Here is a 17,696-nt window from a genome sequence, read left to right on the forward strand (position 1 = left end):
CAGAAACAATAATATCTCTTTCTTTTAAAGCAAGCAAAAAATATGGGCAATATAAGGGCAATTTGGATTATCCAATTAAACAATTGTGTAAAGATTGCCCAATTATGGAAGCATTTGTCAGATTGGATGTATGTTTTTTGCAGCTTAATAACAAAGCACTATTCTGTAATTAATGTATAATTCAAAGTTTTAGTTAAGCCCAGATATGAAGAAGGTTAAATTGTGTCTATCCAAATGAAATCAGCGAATCAAGAAAAGCAGTTGATGCATATAAAGGTTATTACTTACAGAATAAATCAATTTTGAGTAATTATAATGAAGTTTTAAAGAGTATTTTTATGCCCCCCTTCGAAGAAGAGGGGGTATTATTGCTTTGCTCATGTCTGTTGGTCTGTCGGTCCGTCCACCAGGTGGTTTCCGGATGATAACTCAAGAACGCTTGGGCCTAGGATCATGAAACTTCATAGGTACATTGATCATGCCTCGCAGATGACCCCTATTGATTTTGAGGTCACTAGGTCAAAGGTCAAGGTCACGGTGACCCGAAATAGTAAAATGGTTTCCGGATGATAACTCGAGAACGCTTAGGCCCAGGATCATGAAACTTGATAGGTAGATTGATCATGACTCGCAGATGACCCCTATTGATTTTCAGGTCACTAGGTCAAAGGTCAAGGTCACAGTGACCCAAAATAGTAAAATGGTTTCCGGATGATTACTCAAGAACACTTATGCCTAGGATCATGAAACTTCGTAGGTAGATTGATAATGGCTGGCAGATGACCCCTATTGATTTTCAGGTCACTAGGTCAAAGGTCAAAGTCACGGTGACCCGAAATAGTAAAATGGTTTCTGGATGATAACTCAAGAATGCTTATGGCTAGGATCATGAAACTTCATAGGTACATTGATCATGACTCACAGATGACCCCTTTTGATTTTCAGGTCACTATCAAAGGTCAAGGTCACGGTGACCTGAAATAGTAAAATGGTTTCTGGATGATAACTCAAGAACGCTAATGGCTATGATCATGAAACTTCATAGGTACATTGATCATGACTTGCAGATGACCCCTATCTATTTTGAGGTCACTAGGTCAAAGGTCAAGGTCATGGTGACCTGAAATAGTAAAATGGTTTCCGGATGATAACTCAAGAACCCTTATGCCTAGGATCATGAAACTTCATAGGTACATTGATCATGACTCGCAGATGACCCCTATCGATTTTGAGGTCACTAGATCAAAGGTCAAATTCACGGTGACCCGAAATAGTAAAATGGTTTCTGGATGATAACTGAAGAACGCTTATTCCTAGGATCATGAAACTTGATAGGTAGATAGATCATGACTCTCAGATGACCCCTATCGATTTTCAGGTCACTAGGTCAAAGGTCAAGGTCACGATGACCTGAAATAGTAAAATGGTTTCCGGATGATAACTCAAGAACGCTTATGGCTAGGATTGTGAAACTTCATAGGTACATTGATCATGACTGGCAGATGACCCCTATTGATTTTCAGGTCACTAGGTCAAAGGTCAAGGTCACAGTGACAAAAAACATATTCACACAATGGCTGTCACTACAACGGAGAGCCCATATGGGGGGCATGCATGTTTTACAAACAGCCCTTGTTTTGCATTTCATATAGAAATTCATTCTTTATTTCTGCCTTAAAATAAGAATAATAATGTATTTCAGAGAGTTTGTGTGCAAGAAACTTATAAAAGTAGTTCAATTTTAAGTAATACTTTTGGTACCAATGTAGTAAAGAATAAATTTCCCTGAAAGCTTTCACTCACATAATATATAGAGGATATTTGTTGGATTCGGTGGATTATCGATTTTAATTCAAGAGTGATCATAGAAAAAATAAATTCTCTATGATCACGAGTGAATTAAAATAGATATGCCACCAAATCCAACAAATTTTCTTTTTATTTTATGCTTTTTTACACAGTTTATATACATTGTTTCCAAAGAGTTTAACTAAAGAATTTCGCTGGGAAAATGACGTCATTTCGTCAAAAAATGACGTCATTTCACAGTAAACAGTGAAAATTATCGATAATTTTCACTGTTAATTTTCACTGTTTGAAACAGTGAAATTATCAGTTTTAATTCACTGATATTTCTCTATAAACCACCGGATATCATAAATTAAATTGGTCAAGTCTCTACCAGTAATGTGTGTGGTCACCCCAGGTTGTCGTCCAGTGATTTCCTTGACCAGTGTCCAGATTTGGCCAGGCTGGAGTGGACCTACATTGTCATCATGGAGCAGACGTGGCAGTGCTGCAAATACTGTTCCTTGTCAATGAGGTAAAATATATCATGTAGATATCAGTGTTTGTGTTGACAAAACTCCTTAGAGAAAACTTAGGTACAGGTTGAGAATTTCATATCTTGACCATGGTTGAAAAGTACAGAGTTAGGAAATAACATTTTCGAAATTGTTGTCAAATACAGGATATTGAAAAATGCTCTTGGCCATGGTTTCCATGTACAGGGTAAGGAATTAACATCATGACCATGGTTGCCAACTACAGGGTTTTGAAATAACATCTTGGCCATGTTTCCAAGTAGAGGATTAGGAACTTACTTGTTTTGACATCGGTACAATAGACATTCCAGGTATTGCCACATACTTTTAAATCTTATCTTAAGGTAATGAAAATCCCAACCACAGGGCAGGAGTCCGGCTAAAAGGACTTCTCTTTAACCATCTTTATATCAGCCACTCCATAACGTTTCTGTGTTTGTCTATATCTCCTTTACACTTTAAGTATATTCATGAAACTTGGATAAAATGTTAAGGTTATCGTGACAATGTCCGATGGCATGAGTCAGATATGTTAGCTTAAGGTCAAGGCCACACGGTTAGGTCAGATATTTGAGCCTCCATTTCAAGCCCTTTTCATATCTCTTTGGCCTTTTTATAAAAATTTGCTCATATGTGCATGTCATAGAGGAGATATTCATAAAGCATTTTGTTAGTCAGCGTAAATTGAATCAAGGTCAATGTCAAACTTGAAGGTCAAATAACATAACCTTCATTTTGTTTCTGCTCCATGTTGTTTGTCTATGCCTTTTGCAGGATTTTCACAAAACTGGGCTGAATGTTGAGGTAATTAAAATGATTCTCAGAAGGCATGGACCTTTCATGCTAGGTCTAGGTCACATTTAAAAATTATTAATTTTAGTGCACTTCTGTGTCCTTTTCATATTCTATCTAGCTTTTGAAAGATGTTCATTAAACTTTTCAAAATGTTTTACTCATAAAGAATGCATGAGTAAGCCATACAAACTCAAGAACAAGGTAACACTTAAAGGTTTAATGTTTGATCCTTTGATTTTTCTGTCCATTCTTTATCTCCTATGCATTTGAAGGATTTTTATTAAACATGCCTACGATGTTTATCACTTAAAGAAAATGTGCAGGATGCATGACGCAGTCATGCCGTCTCAAGGTCATATTTACAATTTGAAGGTCATTGCAGGCGATAGAGCTGCCACTTGGACTGATCTCACACAATCCTGTATTATGTGATAATTGCCTTACCATGCAGTCTGCAAAAACTAACTTTTTTGTCTTCATAGCCATGTGGCTATGAAATTTTGAAAATGTCATAACCAGAGGAAATTTTTCATAGCCAGAAAAAAAATGAATTAATGAACAGAAAAAATATAAGGCCAATGCTCACAGGTATCATTCTTAATAATATGAATGATAAACACTGTTACCGTTATTTCGTAATTTCAAAGCTATTAATGACACACATTCAACCATTTTACTAAATTTATAAAAACCCTCGCAATATTATTTCATTTATCGGCGTAGAATGCAAGTTCAGTTTACCAAAAGTATTTACAACTTTTTAAATACGCCAGCCAGACTTTACACTCTCTATAACACCTAAGGGAGATCATTAATGATAGAAAACTAGGGGAAGTAACCAAGCAGTGTCACTGTAAAAATTTACACCTGAAATGTGTAAATTGATAATTGATTGGTTTATTTTCTCGGATTTTTTTTCATTGCTATTCAGGCGATCTATATTCAATTTTTCTATCGCCAGAGACGAAATTTCATCGCATTGGCGTTCAGGCGATGGGTTAATTTTGCAGACTGACCATGTAAATTGTTACATTATCTCCATTGGCATTACTGGCTTCTGAATTTAAATAAACAATCACTTTGGTTCTGCTATTGTTATACATGTATTTTAACGGTGCTGCAAAAAATGATATATTTTTCAGGGAGCACTTGTCACATGCTGTTCAGACGACAACTTGCATTTATGGAACTTCAGACAAAAACGGCCTCAAATTGTTCAGTCATTAAAATTCCAAAGAGAAAGGTGAGGAAATGGTGCAATATACAGACATGTACATGTTCAGGTAAAAGTATTGACATGAAAAAACATTGGTGATGCAAAACCAAGTGAGAAGCAGTAGGCCATTTTGCTCAAAGATTGCAATTATAGTCAAAGGTATATCATTTACAGGACTGTGTTACCTATCTAACATGTAGTGATATAACTGGAAAATCATCATTTTTTGCAACATTACATTTTGCAGTATAAAATTATGGATTTATGCTCATTTGATGAAATGAAATTTGTGTACATGCATAACAACCTAGTTGAAAAAGGAATTAGTAAGTAAACACTACATTGTCCCATTCACGTCCCCAAATGCTGACAGTTGTAATGGTTGTTGGATGCAGGTCAAACTCAATGATGAATGAAGGCCACCTGCCCTTATTTCAACCATTGCACACAAATCGAACCATCATAGCTCTGATCCAAGGACACTTATGGTCTTGTTCTTGTTCTGCATGCACGTAAAGTGTCGTCCCAGATAAACATTTTTGCTAAGAGAATTCAGTTTAACAAAATTACCATATAAATGACACTGTAGTTCTCTGATTACTTAGCCTTTGCAGACTTCACAGGCTAATCTTGTATGACACTTACATTAAAAACATGCCATTTTAAGTATACGTTTTCATGGTATTTACTGTTATCTGTCATTCTGTCCTTGCCCTAACAAGTAAATCTCTGTATGTTTTCAGGATAACCTACTGTAATCTGTCCTTCTGTCCTTTCCTCACAAGTAAATCTCTGTATGTTTTCAGGATAACCTACTGTAATCTGTCCTTCTGTCCTTTCCTCACAAGTAAATCTCTGTATGTTTTCAGGATAACCTACTGTAATCTGTCCTTCTGTCCTTTCCTCACAAGTAAATCTCTGTATGTTTTAAGGATAACCTACTGCCATCTGTCCTTCTGCCCATGCACTCACAAGTAACTGTGTGTTTTCAGGATTACCCACTGTGATCTGTCCATCTGTCAATGCATTCACAACTAAATCTTTGTATGTTTTCAAGATAACCTACTGTCATCGTTCCTACTGTCAATGCACTCACAAGTAAATCTCTGTATGTTTTCAGGATAACCTACTGTGATCTGTCCATCTGTCAATGCACTCACAACTAAATCTTTGTATGTTTTCAAGATAACCTACTGTAATCTGTCCTTCTGTCCTTTCATCACAAGTAAATCTCTGTATGTTTTCAGGATAACCTACAGTCATCTGGCCTTTCAAAGCAAGTGGTTGTACGTGGGAACGGACAAGGGAAATGTACATATTGTCAATATCGAGTCTTTCATTTTATCTGGATACGTCATCATGTGGAATAAAGCCATAGAACTGTGAGTTTCCAAAGATTTCACTTTATAAATATGTAGATCTATTGAATATTAGGGGGTATATAATGTTATGCAAATGTTTGTGTGTGTGTCTTTACAGATTGAATCAGATCATCACCTGTTTTTAGCTCATCTATTTTTAAAAAAAAAATTATGAGCTATTGTCATCACCTTGGCGTCGGGGTCCGGTTAAGTTTTGTGTTTAGGTCCACTTTTCTCAGAAAGTATCAATGCTATTGCATTCAAACTTGGTACACTTACTTACTATCATGAGGGGACTGGGCAGGCAAAGTTAGATAACTCTGGCGTGCATTTTGACTGAATTATGTGCCCTTTTTATACTTAGAAAATTGAAAATTTTGGTTAAGTTTTGCGTTTAGGTCCACTTTTTTCAGAAAGTATCAATGCTATTGCATTCAAACTTGGTACACTTACTTACTATCATGAGGGGACTGGGCAGGCAAAGTTAGATAACTCTGGCGTGCATTTTGACAGTATTATGTGCCCTTTTTATACTTACAAAATTGAAAATTTGGTTATGTTTTGTGTTTAGGTCCACTTTATTCCTACAGTATCAAAGCTATTGCTTTCATACTTGCAACACTTATTAACTATCGTAAGGGGACTGTGCAGGCAAAGTTATGTAACTCTGACTGGCATTTGGACGGAATTATGGGCCCTTTATACTTAGAAAATTGAAAGTTTGGTTAAGTTTTGTGTTTTGGTCCACTTTACCCCTAAAGTATCATACATATTGCTTTTATACTTGGAACACTCGCAAACTATCATAAGGGTACAGTAAAAGGACAAGTTGCATAACTCTGGATGTCATTTTTACGGAATTATGGCCCTTTTTTGACTTAGTAACTTTGAATATATGGTTAAATTTTGTGTTTCGATCCACTTTACTTCTAAAGTATCAAGGCTATTGCTTTCAAACTTCAAATACTTTCATGCTATCATGAGGTTACTGTACCTGGCAAGTTGAATTTTACCTTGACCTTTGAATGACCTTGACTCTCAAGGTCAAATTATTAAATTTTGCTAAAATTGCAATAACTTCTTTATTTATGATTAGATTTGATTGATACTTTGACAAAACTACTCTTTCCTGACATACCACAATAGACTCCACCCAAACCATCGCCAGTGCCCCCTCCCCCCGAACCCCCCCCCCCCTATTTTTTTTTTTTTTTTTTTAAGATCATCTCACACTATACCCCCCCCCCCACCCCCTCCCCAATTTTTTTTTTTAAACGGTTAAAAAACAAAACTATTTATTTTGATTATTTTATGTTTGAAATACCGTCCAACCATCGCACCCAAGAATCCCCCCCACCCCCCCTCCCCCCACCCGAATCCCCCCCCCCCCCCTAATTTTTTTTTTTTTTTTTTTAAGATCATCTCACAAATTACCACCACACCCTCACACTATACCCCCCCCCCCCCCTCCACCTCACCCCCCCCCCCCCCAATTTTTTTTTTGAAACGGTTAAAAAACACAAATATTTATTTTTATTATTTTATGTTTGAAATACCGTCCAACCATCGCACCCAAGAATCCCCCCCCCCCCCCCCCCCACACCCCCACACAATGCACCGCTCTTCACTCCACCCCTCCCTCCTTTGTGATTGAAAATGAGAGTCCCTTCACCTTTAAAAAGAAAATAGATGAGCGTTCTGCACCCACAAGGCGGTGCTCTTGTTAAATTTTCAGCTCACCTGAGCACTACATGCTCAATGATGAGCTTTTGTGATCACCTTTTATCCGTTGTACATCCTACGTCGTCAACATTTGCCTTGATAACACTCTAAAGGCCACCATTATTGTCTGATCTTCATGAAAATTGGTCAGAAGATTTGTCTCAATGATATCTTGGACACATTTTAAAATGGTTCTGGTTGATCAAAAACATGACTGCCAGGGGCCAAGCCCTTTTTAGCTCATCTTTTTTTGAAAAAAAAATATGAGCTATTGTCATCACCTTGGCGTCTGCGTCGCCGTCGCCGTCCGGTTAGTTTTGTGTTTAGGTCCACTTTTCTCAGAAAGTATCAATGCTATTGCATTCAAACTTGGTACACTTACTAACTATCATGAGGGGACTGCGCAGGCAAAGTTAGATAACTCTGGCGTGCATTTTGACAGAACTATGTGCCCTTTTTATACTTAGAAAATTGAAAATTTTGGTTAAGTTTTGTGTTTGGGTCCATTTTATTCCTTAAGTATCAAAGCTATTGCTTTCATACTTGCAACACTTACTAACTATCATAAGGGGACTGTGCAGGCAAAGTTATGTAACTCTGACTGGCATTTTGACAGAATTATGTGCCCTTTTTATACTTAGAAAATTGAAAATTTGGTTAAGTTTTGTGTTTAGGTAGATTATTCCTAAAGTATTAAAGCTATTGCTTTCATACTTGCAACACTTACTAACTATCATAAGGGGACTGTGCAGGCAAAGTTATGTAAATCTGACTGGCATTAACGGAATTATGGGCCCTTTAAACTTAGAAAATTGAAAATTTGGTTAAGTTTTGTGTTTTGGTCCACTTTACCCCTAAAGTATCATAGATATTGCTTTCATTCTTGGAACACTCCCAAACTATCATAAGGGGACAGTAAAGGACAAGTTGCATAACTCTGGTTGTCATTTTTACAGAATTTTGGCCCTTTTTGACTTTGTAACATTTAAATATATGGTTAAATTTTGTGTTTAGATCTACTTTACTTCTAAAGTATCGAGGCTATTGCTTTCAAACTTCAAATACTTTCATGCTATCATGAGGGTACTGTACCTGGCAAGTTGAATTTTACCTTGACCTTTGAATGACCTTGACTGTCAAGGTCAAATTATTAAATTTGGCTAAAATTGCCATAACTTCTTTATTCATGATTAGATTAAACAACTCTTACCTGACATACCACAACAGACTCCACCCAAACCATCCCCCATGCCCCCCAGCCCCGAATCCCCCCCCCCCCCCCAAAAAAAAGTTTTTTTTTTTTTTTTCAAAGATCATCTGATAAATGACCACCACACCCTCACACTATACCCCGCCAACCCCCCCCCCCCCCCCCCCCCACCCCCCCCCCCCAAAAAAAATTTTTTTTTTGAAACTGTTAAAATAAACAAATATTTATTTTTATTATTTTAATTTTGAAATACCGTCAAGAATCCCCCCTTTTTTTTAGCATTTTTTTTCATTTTTGGAAGAAGATAATTAATAAATGACCACACCCCAACACTATACACCCTCTCCACTCCACCCCTCCCTCATTTGTGATTGAAATTGAGATAGGTCCCTTGACCTTTAAAAATAAAAATACATGAGCGGTCTGCACCCGCAAGGCGGTGCTCTTGTTCTAATATGGGTATAGTTAACCCTCTTAACACTCTAGAGGCCACCTTTTTGTCCAATATCATGAAACTTGGTCAGAATATTTGTTCCAATGATATCTCGGACTAGTTCAAAAATGGTTCCTGTTGGTTGAAAAACATGACCGCCAGGGGGCGGCCTTTTTTCCTTTCAGTACAGCCAACGCGGAACAAACATAATGTGCGGCTATGCCACGGCCAGAAATTTAGTACGCGACGGCCGTGTTGAGTGTTCATGCGGCGTATCGCGGAGGCACTCTGCATCGATCCGCGCAACGACGCCGAGTCTGTTTTAACCTCGCGTACTTTCGCGGAGTAAATCTGCCGCATACATACGCAGCGGATTGAGTGAAAAGATATACACCTACATGTACATTTGTGTAGCATAGAAACCTAGATTTACGCTACTTTCATATTTATTATTTTCACGTTTTAATAAGCGATATGGCACGTAATGCGCTTTAACAAATTATAGTTGAAAAAATTACGCACAATGTTAATGTTTCGTTTGATTCTGAAATGAGATTTATTAATTTGTAATCCGAAATACGCTTCCGAATTTTAATGCTAATGCGACATTAACAAATTCTAGCGTCAAATAAACAGTGCTGAAATATCCTTTGTCTCCATAAAAAGCGCGCGAAAATTATGCAGACATGTACAACGTTGCATGGAAAGTTTGGGTGTATTTTGTGTTGTATAAAAACATGTACATCACGTCAGGCAATTTATGCGTGTTCAGTGGAAAAAAAAACGCCCCGATTGGACGTTATTTCATCACATCTTTAAATAGTAACAAATGCCAAAATGTATTTGATACTTAAGAATAATTGCGAATGTGTGTGTGTCTTGAGCACTTTTATTGTAAATATTTACCGGAATTTGCTTTAAAACTGGAACATACGGGATTATCGGGTAATGATTAGCGATATCAACTGTATAATATAAACAAAATGAAACTACTTTATATACGCATAGTCAAACAATAGTTATAATAAGCTGATAATTAACAAAACAACAATTAGTGTTGGTTCTTGATGTGGCTTTAAACTGCTAATTGTCTCAGCTAAAATATAATAGAAAAATCAACAAGCAATTATGAATCCACCAACTGCTGGAGTCTTCACCACTCGTATGTGCCAAAACATAATTATGTGACATTGTTTATGTGTGAAATACATACACTATGGGCGGGAAACAAACTAACTTGACCAGACACATTAAATATGCTAATATGCTAATACATGTTGTCGTAAAAATTAAATCCTAAACAAATATGTTTGTTGATCGTTTAATATAAAGACAATGATCATACGGCGCAATTAATGCACACAAAGTAACTTAAAGTACTTTAGCTGATTCTGAAAATGACAATGGCAAATGATTATTGGAATTTTATTAATACATGCCTGTGATAATCGTATTTTGTTTTTATAAATTCGATTTTTTTTATTTGCATTCTTTTAAAATAATAATTATTTCTATCCAAATGACAGCAATTTCTTTAGAAACGGGAATGCAATCACTAAAAACAAAACAACAGCATGCTCTTTTATTAAGTAGTTTATCTGTTTTGAATCTGCGCACATTAAATTAATTATGATTTTAAATATTATTATAATTAAAAACAAAACAACAGCATGCTCTTTTATTAACTAGTTTATCTATTTTGAATCCGCGCACATTAAATTAATTATGATTTTAAATATTATTATTATTGTTCTTTTTAATTTCTTTGACTAACTAATCATTTAAAAAAGATTTTGATTTGAAGATGCGCATCGACTCGGCGTCATGTCGCAGATCGCGGCTTGCCTCGGCATGTCTCGGCGGACAGATGTGAAGCTTCACGGCGAATTTGGGCCTTGCCGCCGCATACTGACTTGGCTTCAACGGCCGACTCGGCATCGACTCGTTGCGCCTTGCCGCAGCAGATCGCGAAATATGTTTGTTCCGCGTTGGCTGTGCTGTATATGGCCATTTATGGCTACATTAAAACCTTGTTATCGCTTCAGAATCCACATCTATTGTCCAATCTTCATGAAACTTGGTCAGAAGATTTGATAACTTCGGCGATTTCCAAAATGGTTCAGGTTGATTGAAAAACATGGCCACCAGGGGGCGGGGCATTTTTATGCCCCCAGATCGAAAGATCAGGGGTATATTGTTTTTGGCCTGTCTGTCTGTCTGTCATTGTGTCAGTCAGTCAGTCAGTCATTGTATGTGTGTCACAAAACTTTAACCTTGGTTAAAGTTTTATTACTTTTGCAATATTGAAGATAGCAACTTCATATTTGGCATGCATGTGTAGCTCATGGAGCTGCACATTTTGAGTGGTGAAAAGTCAAGGTCAAGGTCAACATTTAAGGTCAAAGGTCAAATATCATTGTATTTTTCGTTCCTAAAACTTTAACCTTCGTTAAAGTTTGGTCATAACTTTTTGAATATTGAAGATAGGTACTTGATATTTGGCATGCATGTGTATCTCATGGGGCTGCACATTTTGAGTGGCTAAAGGTTAAGGTCATCGTTCAAGGTCAAAGGTCAAATTTATGGCTTCAAAGCGGCGCAATTGGGGGAATTGTGTTTCTGAAAAACACATCTCTTGTTTCTTATATGTCTATAGCAAAATTTGTTAAAACTCTAAGTGACATTTAAAGTCCAATCTTCATGAAACTTGTTCAGAATATTTTTTTCTAATAAAATCTTGGAAGATTTATTGCAATAGTAAAACCTTGTTAACACTCTTGAGGCCATATTTATTGTCTGATCTCCATAAAACTTGGTCAGAACATTGTTCTCAATGATATCTTTGACGAGTTCCAAAAAGGTTTTGGTTGGTTGATAAACATTGAAAAAACAACATGAAAAAACTTTTTATATATATTGTATGTGTCTGTCTGTCTGTCATTGTATGTGTCCCAAAACTTAAACATGGTCATAACTTTTGCAATATTAATGATAGCAACTTGATATTTGGCATGCATGTGCATCTCATGGAGCTGCACATTTTGAGTGGTGAAAGGTCAAGGTCATCCTTCAAGGTCAAAGGAAAAAAAATCAAAAAAGTTTACAATCTAGAAGACACATTTATTGTGCGATATTCATGAAACTTGGTCAGAACATTTGTTTTAACGATATTGGATGAGTTGGAAAACGGTTCCAGTCTGTGGAAAAACATGGCCTCCAGGGGGCGAGGCATTTATCCTTATATGGCTATAGTAAAACCTGGTTTACACTCTAAAAGTCACATTTATAGTTCAGTCTTTATGAAACATGGTCAGAACATTTGTTCTTAGGATATCTTGGGCTGCACAGAACAGGTCAGTTCCTTTAATGTATCTCAGTAGAGCGACTTTGGGTCTTTCAGGCCCTCTTGTTAAATATACTTACTTGTATGAGTGATTTTGCTAGTTTTATGTATTCTTTAATTTTCATTTCATAAGAATTTCAATTTCTGTTGAAGGAAGTGAATTAACAAAGTATGAATTTTCTATTTATTGTAAGGTGTTTTATTGGCAAAAATTGTATATGTTAATATTTGGTTCATCCAAACGTTTCAAAATGCTTTTAAATATGCTAAATTATGTCATAATAACAAAAATTGTATGCTAAAATTAGGTTTGAATTTATACAAATTTTATTTTGGAAATCTATCTATTGAACAAAGATATTTAAATAAAAAAGTGGTTAGAAAGCTATGCATAAACAATTTAATGACAGACATTTTAGTTTTGCTATAAAATTGATGGCAATCACGATTCACCACTACATAATTGTTACCAGGTAACACCATATCAAACTTCTTCACTGTATAGACAGAACTAAATAAAAACATTTTTATCTGGAGAACAGTACCTTGAAGTTTAACATGTTTAACCATAGATATTTGCATATGTACATTTATATTTGAACTGTTTATTTTATAATATTAATCATGTGCTCTCATTCTTATGCACCGACATGTTAGGAGATACTAATAAATTGTTTATGAGAAATTCTTTGTCTGCATTTCCTATTCAGGATGCACTTTAGCAATCAGATTACATGTCATTACTTTTGTCCAGTTATTTGTATATACATTTGCAGTTGGTAACCACTGGGATATTTTCTGTGAAATTTGTCATAAGAGATGCTGTGATTTTGGAGTTTGCACAATATGGTAGCAATGCAGTAGACATCATTCATAACAAATTAAATTATTATCAATATTTAAAACTTTTATTATTTTAGGCTTATAGTTTTTAAGAACCCCCCCCCCCCCCCCCAAAATGATTGAACTTAATCCTGTAGCTACAAGAAATACAATTCAAATAAAATATCTTTAGGCTCTTTCCTTGAAATAAAAGTTTTTCAGCGTTAAAATGCCATTGCCTGGACTACAACTTGTGTGGAGAATATTAGAAAACTGGTTTACAATGTAATTTTAGAGGTAAACAATAAGCATATGTGAAAGAAATCTTATCACTATGATCATAAATAGAAAGACAAATTGAAAGTCAATCGCTTGGTGGCCAACAAAATAGAGACATGAGTACTTGTACCAACTGGATTGATATTATAAAGTTCAAAGTGATTCTTGCATAGTTTTATCACCCATTGACAGCTAGATTGCCTTGTTGTTTGCAGGTCCCGTTAGACCCATTAGATTGTCTTGTTGTTTGCAGGTTCCGTAAGACCCATTAGATTGTCTTGTTGTTTGCAGGTCCCGTAAAACCCATTAGATTGTCTTGTTGTTTGCAGGTCCCGTAAGACCCATCCTGGTGCTGTCCTACACCTGAGTGATAACCCCTTGGACCCAAGCAAGGTAATTTAATTTTACTTATACAGTCAAAACTGAGAACAGCGGTCAGTCAATGGAAATGGCCAAAGTGGCTGTAATCAACAAGTGACCGCTGTTTTCGGATCACCACTGTTAAGATGGTTGGTCAGTTGGTAGTATTGCTAAGTTATTACCCCACCCAGTCGTTTGCACACAGTGTAAAACAAAAGCTCATTGCTGATAACTAGGCAAAATTATAATAACATAAATTACTAATATTGAATAATACAGAATAATATCTGATAAATTTATTTGATTTAATATTTTTAAACTAAATCTATGACTCTATCAACGATAGTATGCATACATGCCATACGTCCCAGATTGTCCCGGATTGTCCTGGAAATGAAGAGCGTGTCCCGCAGTCTCGAAAATCTGTCAAATGTCCCGGATTTTACAAAATTCATATATACATGTACCTATTTTAGGCTTAACTGCAACTCGAATCTGTGTTCCCACTAATCCGCAGCTTTTCCATTGCAATGCCTACCCGAATAGGGGACTACACTACGTGTCAAAATCGATCAATTAACAGGGGTCCTGTTATCATATCGGTTGTCTCACGTTCGCAGTCAAACCAAAAAGGCGGCATTGTTTAATGTTGTTGTAAATTGGCTTCAATATACTACGTTATAATTTCATTCTGCGTAAGGGCAAGGAGTTGTTCACACATCTGAAGATAAGTGTGAATTAGTCATGCGTGAATAACCCCGTGTCAATATCGATCTATAGTTTCAGTTGCTTTGTTATTCCAAGCACACTTGTCGGTCCGTATTGTGTACTCCTCCACAATAAAATCGTGGACAGTTACTTCGGAGACTTTTGATGAAAACATCAATGTTGTGCTCGTGGAAAGTGTGCATTTCATGCATAATTCGGTTATATAAAAACTTTAATTTTTACGCGAGATTAAATTAAACAAAAACACAAACAATGTGTATCTTTATCATCTTCAAGATAATCAATTATGGAAAAAATTACTGTAACGTATTCTAATTATACATAATTTGAATCGCCTATTAGGCGGATATATTATATGATTTTACGTTGCTAGGCGCACCTGCCGCTTACATCATTTCAACAAGATTGCGGACTTTAAAGAAAATAAATTGTGACTCGGCAAACATGGCATATAACGATCGATTTAACGATAGAGATCATACACTTAGAAAAGATTAATGAAATGCCTGTGATAATCTACGATGCATAAACTCTTTTAGATGCTAACAACATATTTATAAGCAATGTACTCCATTTACGATGTAAAAAAAAATGCGTACCAAAAATGCATATAATGTCTATATATATCGCTATATGTGTACATGTCCCGGAAAATCGGCAAATGTCCCGGAAAATTGAGCTCAATGTCCCGGAATTGGTCTGAAAATTTATGGCATGTATGATAGTATGATTGTTTACTCATGCATCTCATTCATGCAGTAAATAAAGCCTAATATAGAGGATTTTCATCGAGGGAATCCAGACTAACCATTGTCTGCAATTGACCCTTATTCTCAAGTGACCGTTAGGTCAGTTTTGACTGTATACCTATTGTTAAACATTGTTTAACAAGAAGGCAGAAGAAATTAAGTGGGGTTTAATAGAATCACCATGGCAAATCTTGTAACATTACTTTATTTTCATTAAACAACATAACTAAGATTTTCAAATATAAATCATGGCCCCACTATCACATACATGGAAACTGTCTTACTCTATTGATGCACATCTCTGTTCTGCTGCTGAAATTTCTATATAAGAACATCCATATAACAAAAAACAGAAAATTAGTTTTCTCTGTGTGAAGATTTGCTAATTATATACAATTTGCATTGTTTACAACTCTGCATGCATGTGACTGAGTTCATAGCCAGTATAAATATTTAATGATTTGTCTTCCAAAGTTTTCAATATTTCCGATCAATATTTTAAGCTCTAATTTGGTATTTGAATACTTAAAAAACACAGGAAAATCTTGATATGCATGTACTAGCAAAATTTGCTAGATCCTTAAAATTATGTACCTACAGGTAAAAACAAGAGACTGACTTTATTTACCTAATGACGAAAACAAAAAGAAGATGCACACTGATTTGAAATAATTTTATGAATGATAATATTTTAAGCCATACTGAGATATACCTTGTGAATAATAATCATTCTTCATGTAAGTTACATAATGCAGTGTTATGTAAAGAAACACTTTCCAGCTAATCAGATAATAATCTGATAAACCACAAATGTACGATGTTTAACCTCATCTAATTTTACGAATTGAACTGTGAGCATGTTAAATTTCTGCATGACATAACATGAGCATCATATTTTGTATCAGGGTCTTAAATAAGAACCTAAACAGCGCTAAATGGCTTGAAATGCTTCCAGAAACATGCAGCCAAGCTTTCCATGGAGCCTCTAGCTTCCATAGCCCACCATTGTGGCAGCGAATGCAATTTTTGTGTCATAATTCATCTCCTGTTTTAGTAATTATATGCCATTAGCATGGTTATTACAGTAATTTGTCATCATATTATCAAATCACTTCCACGACGTGGAATATTGTTGTTTACCATCTTTCATTGGCATTTCTTCTTTATTTGTCTGTATCCTACACTGTAGGTACGGTAAAAAAGGCATTTATAAACTCTTTTTTGACATATTTTCTTCTGCTATTTTTGTTAGTTTACAGCATTATGAAATTGTTTAATAGAGAGAAAAAAAACATACAAATATTATACGAACAGCTTTTAAAATATGACATTAGCCAGACATTTTAAAAATTGTGTTTATATTAAGTTGGATCTAATGTGGGAATAATTTGAATCAAAGCGCTGAAAGCACTGCACGTGTTCGCTGTTGTAAAATGTCGTCCTTGATTAGCTTCTGTGCATTGCACAGGCTAATCAGTATGCACAGGCTAATCAGTATGCACAGGCTAATCAGTATGCACAGGCTAATCAGTAAGCACAGGCTAATCAGTATGCACAGGCTAATCAGTAAGCACAGGCTAATCAGTATGCACAGGCTAATCAGTAAGCACAGGCTAATCAGTATGCACAGGCTAATCAGTAAGCACAGGCTAATCAGTATGCACAGGCTAATCAGTAAGCACAGGCTAATCAGTATGCACAGGCTAATCAGTATGCACAGGCTAATCAGTATGCACAGGCTAATCAGTAAGCACAGGCTAATCAGTATGCACAGGCTAATCTTATTTGACATGCATTAAGCCCTGTTTTCTCTGAAAGCAGCCAATATGTACAGATTTCAATGATAAACACCAGACTGGCCAATCTCATTTTACAAGCTGTTAAACACTATTAGTCATATAAACCCTCTGCCGTGTACCAATACACAGTGGTTCATCACATTCACATTTATGTTGAGGCACAAACAACGTACCTAAGGCTTCTAAGCACATACTGAATTGCATAATATGGTCTGTAATATTAGTGTGAGCTAACGCTCACACTAAAAATTAAGTGGTCATACTGATTTGTTTATTTGGTATATTTGTTGTTCATATTATCATGTCACATTTGTGTTATCACGAATCAACCTAAAGAAAAGTCCACCTCAAATATTAAGTAAAAAAATTATGCTATCAAATCTTTTTTGTTCTTTAATTATTAAGAACTTTCATTGATATTTTTTACACTTTTGAATTCTAATGGTGTACTTCAGCCTCTTTCAAAGTGACATATGGATGACCAAAGTTGTATGAAATCTTTAAAATAATAATAAAATTAGTAAAGTTTTGATTGAATTATTGTTCACCACAAC

The 17,696-nt window shown here is 35.7% G+C and overlaps 1 protein-coding gene across 1 annotated transcript in view; it reads left to right on the forward strand.

The window, feature by feature from the left end:
- Positions 1 to 17,696, forward strand: part of LOC127852331 (syntaxin-binding protein 5-like) — a 133,603-nt gene that overhangs the window by 23,693 nt on the left and 92,214 nt on the right. The window contains exons 3-6 of the mRNA XM_052386264.1: positions 2,242 to 2,323; positions 4,262 to 4,362; positions 5,583 to 5,717; positions 13,835 to 13,898. Coding sequence (XP_052242224.1) covers positions 2,242 to 2,323; positions 4,262 to 4,362; positions 5,583 to 5,717; positions 13,835 to 13,898 — 382 coding nt within the window. The remainder of the gene's footprint in view (positions 1 to 2,241; positions 2,324 to 4,261; positions 4,363 to 5,582; positions 5,718 to 13,834; positions 13,899 to 17,696) is intronic.

Source organism: Dreissena polymorpha, chromosome 12, assembly GCF_020536995.1.
Source record: "Dreissena polymorpha isolate Duluth1 chromosome 12, UMN_Dpol_1.0, whole genome shotgun sequence".
NCBI lineage: Eukaryota > Metazoa > Mollusca > Bivalvia > Myida > Dreissenidae > Dreissena > Dreissena polymorpha.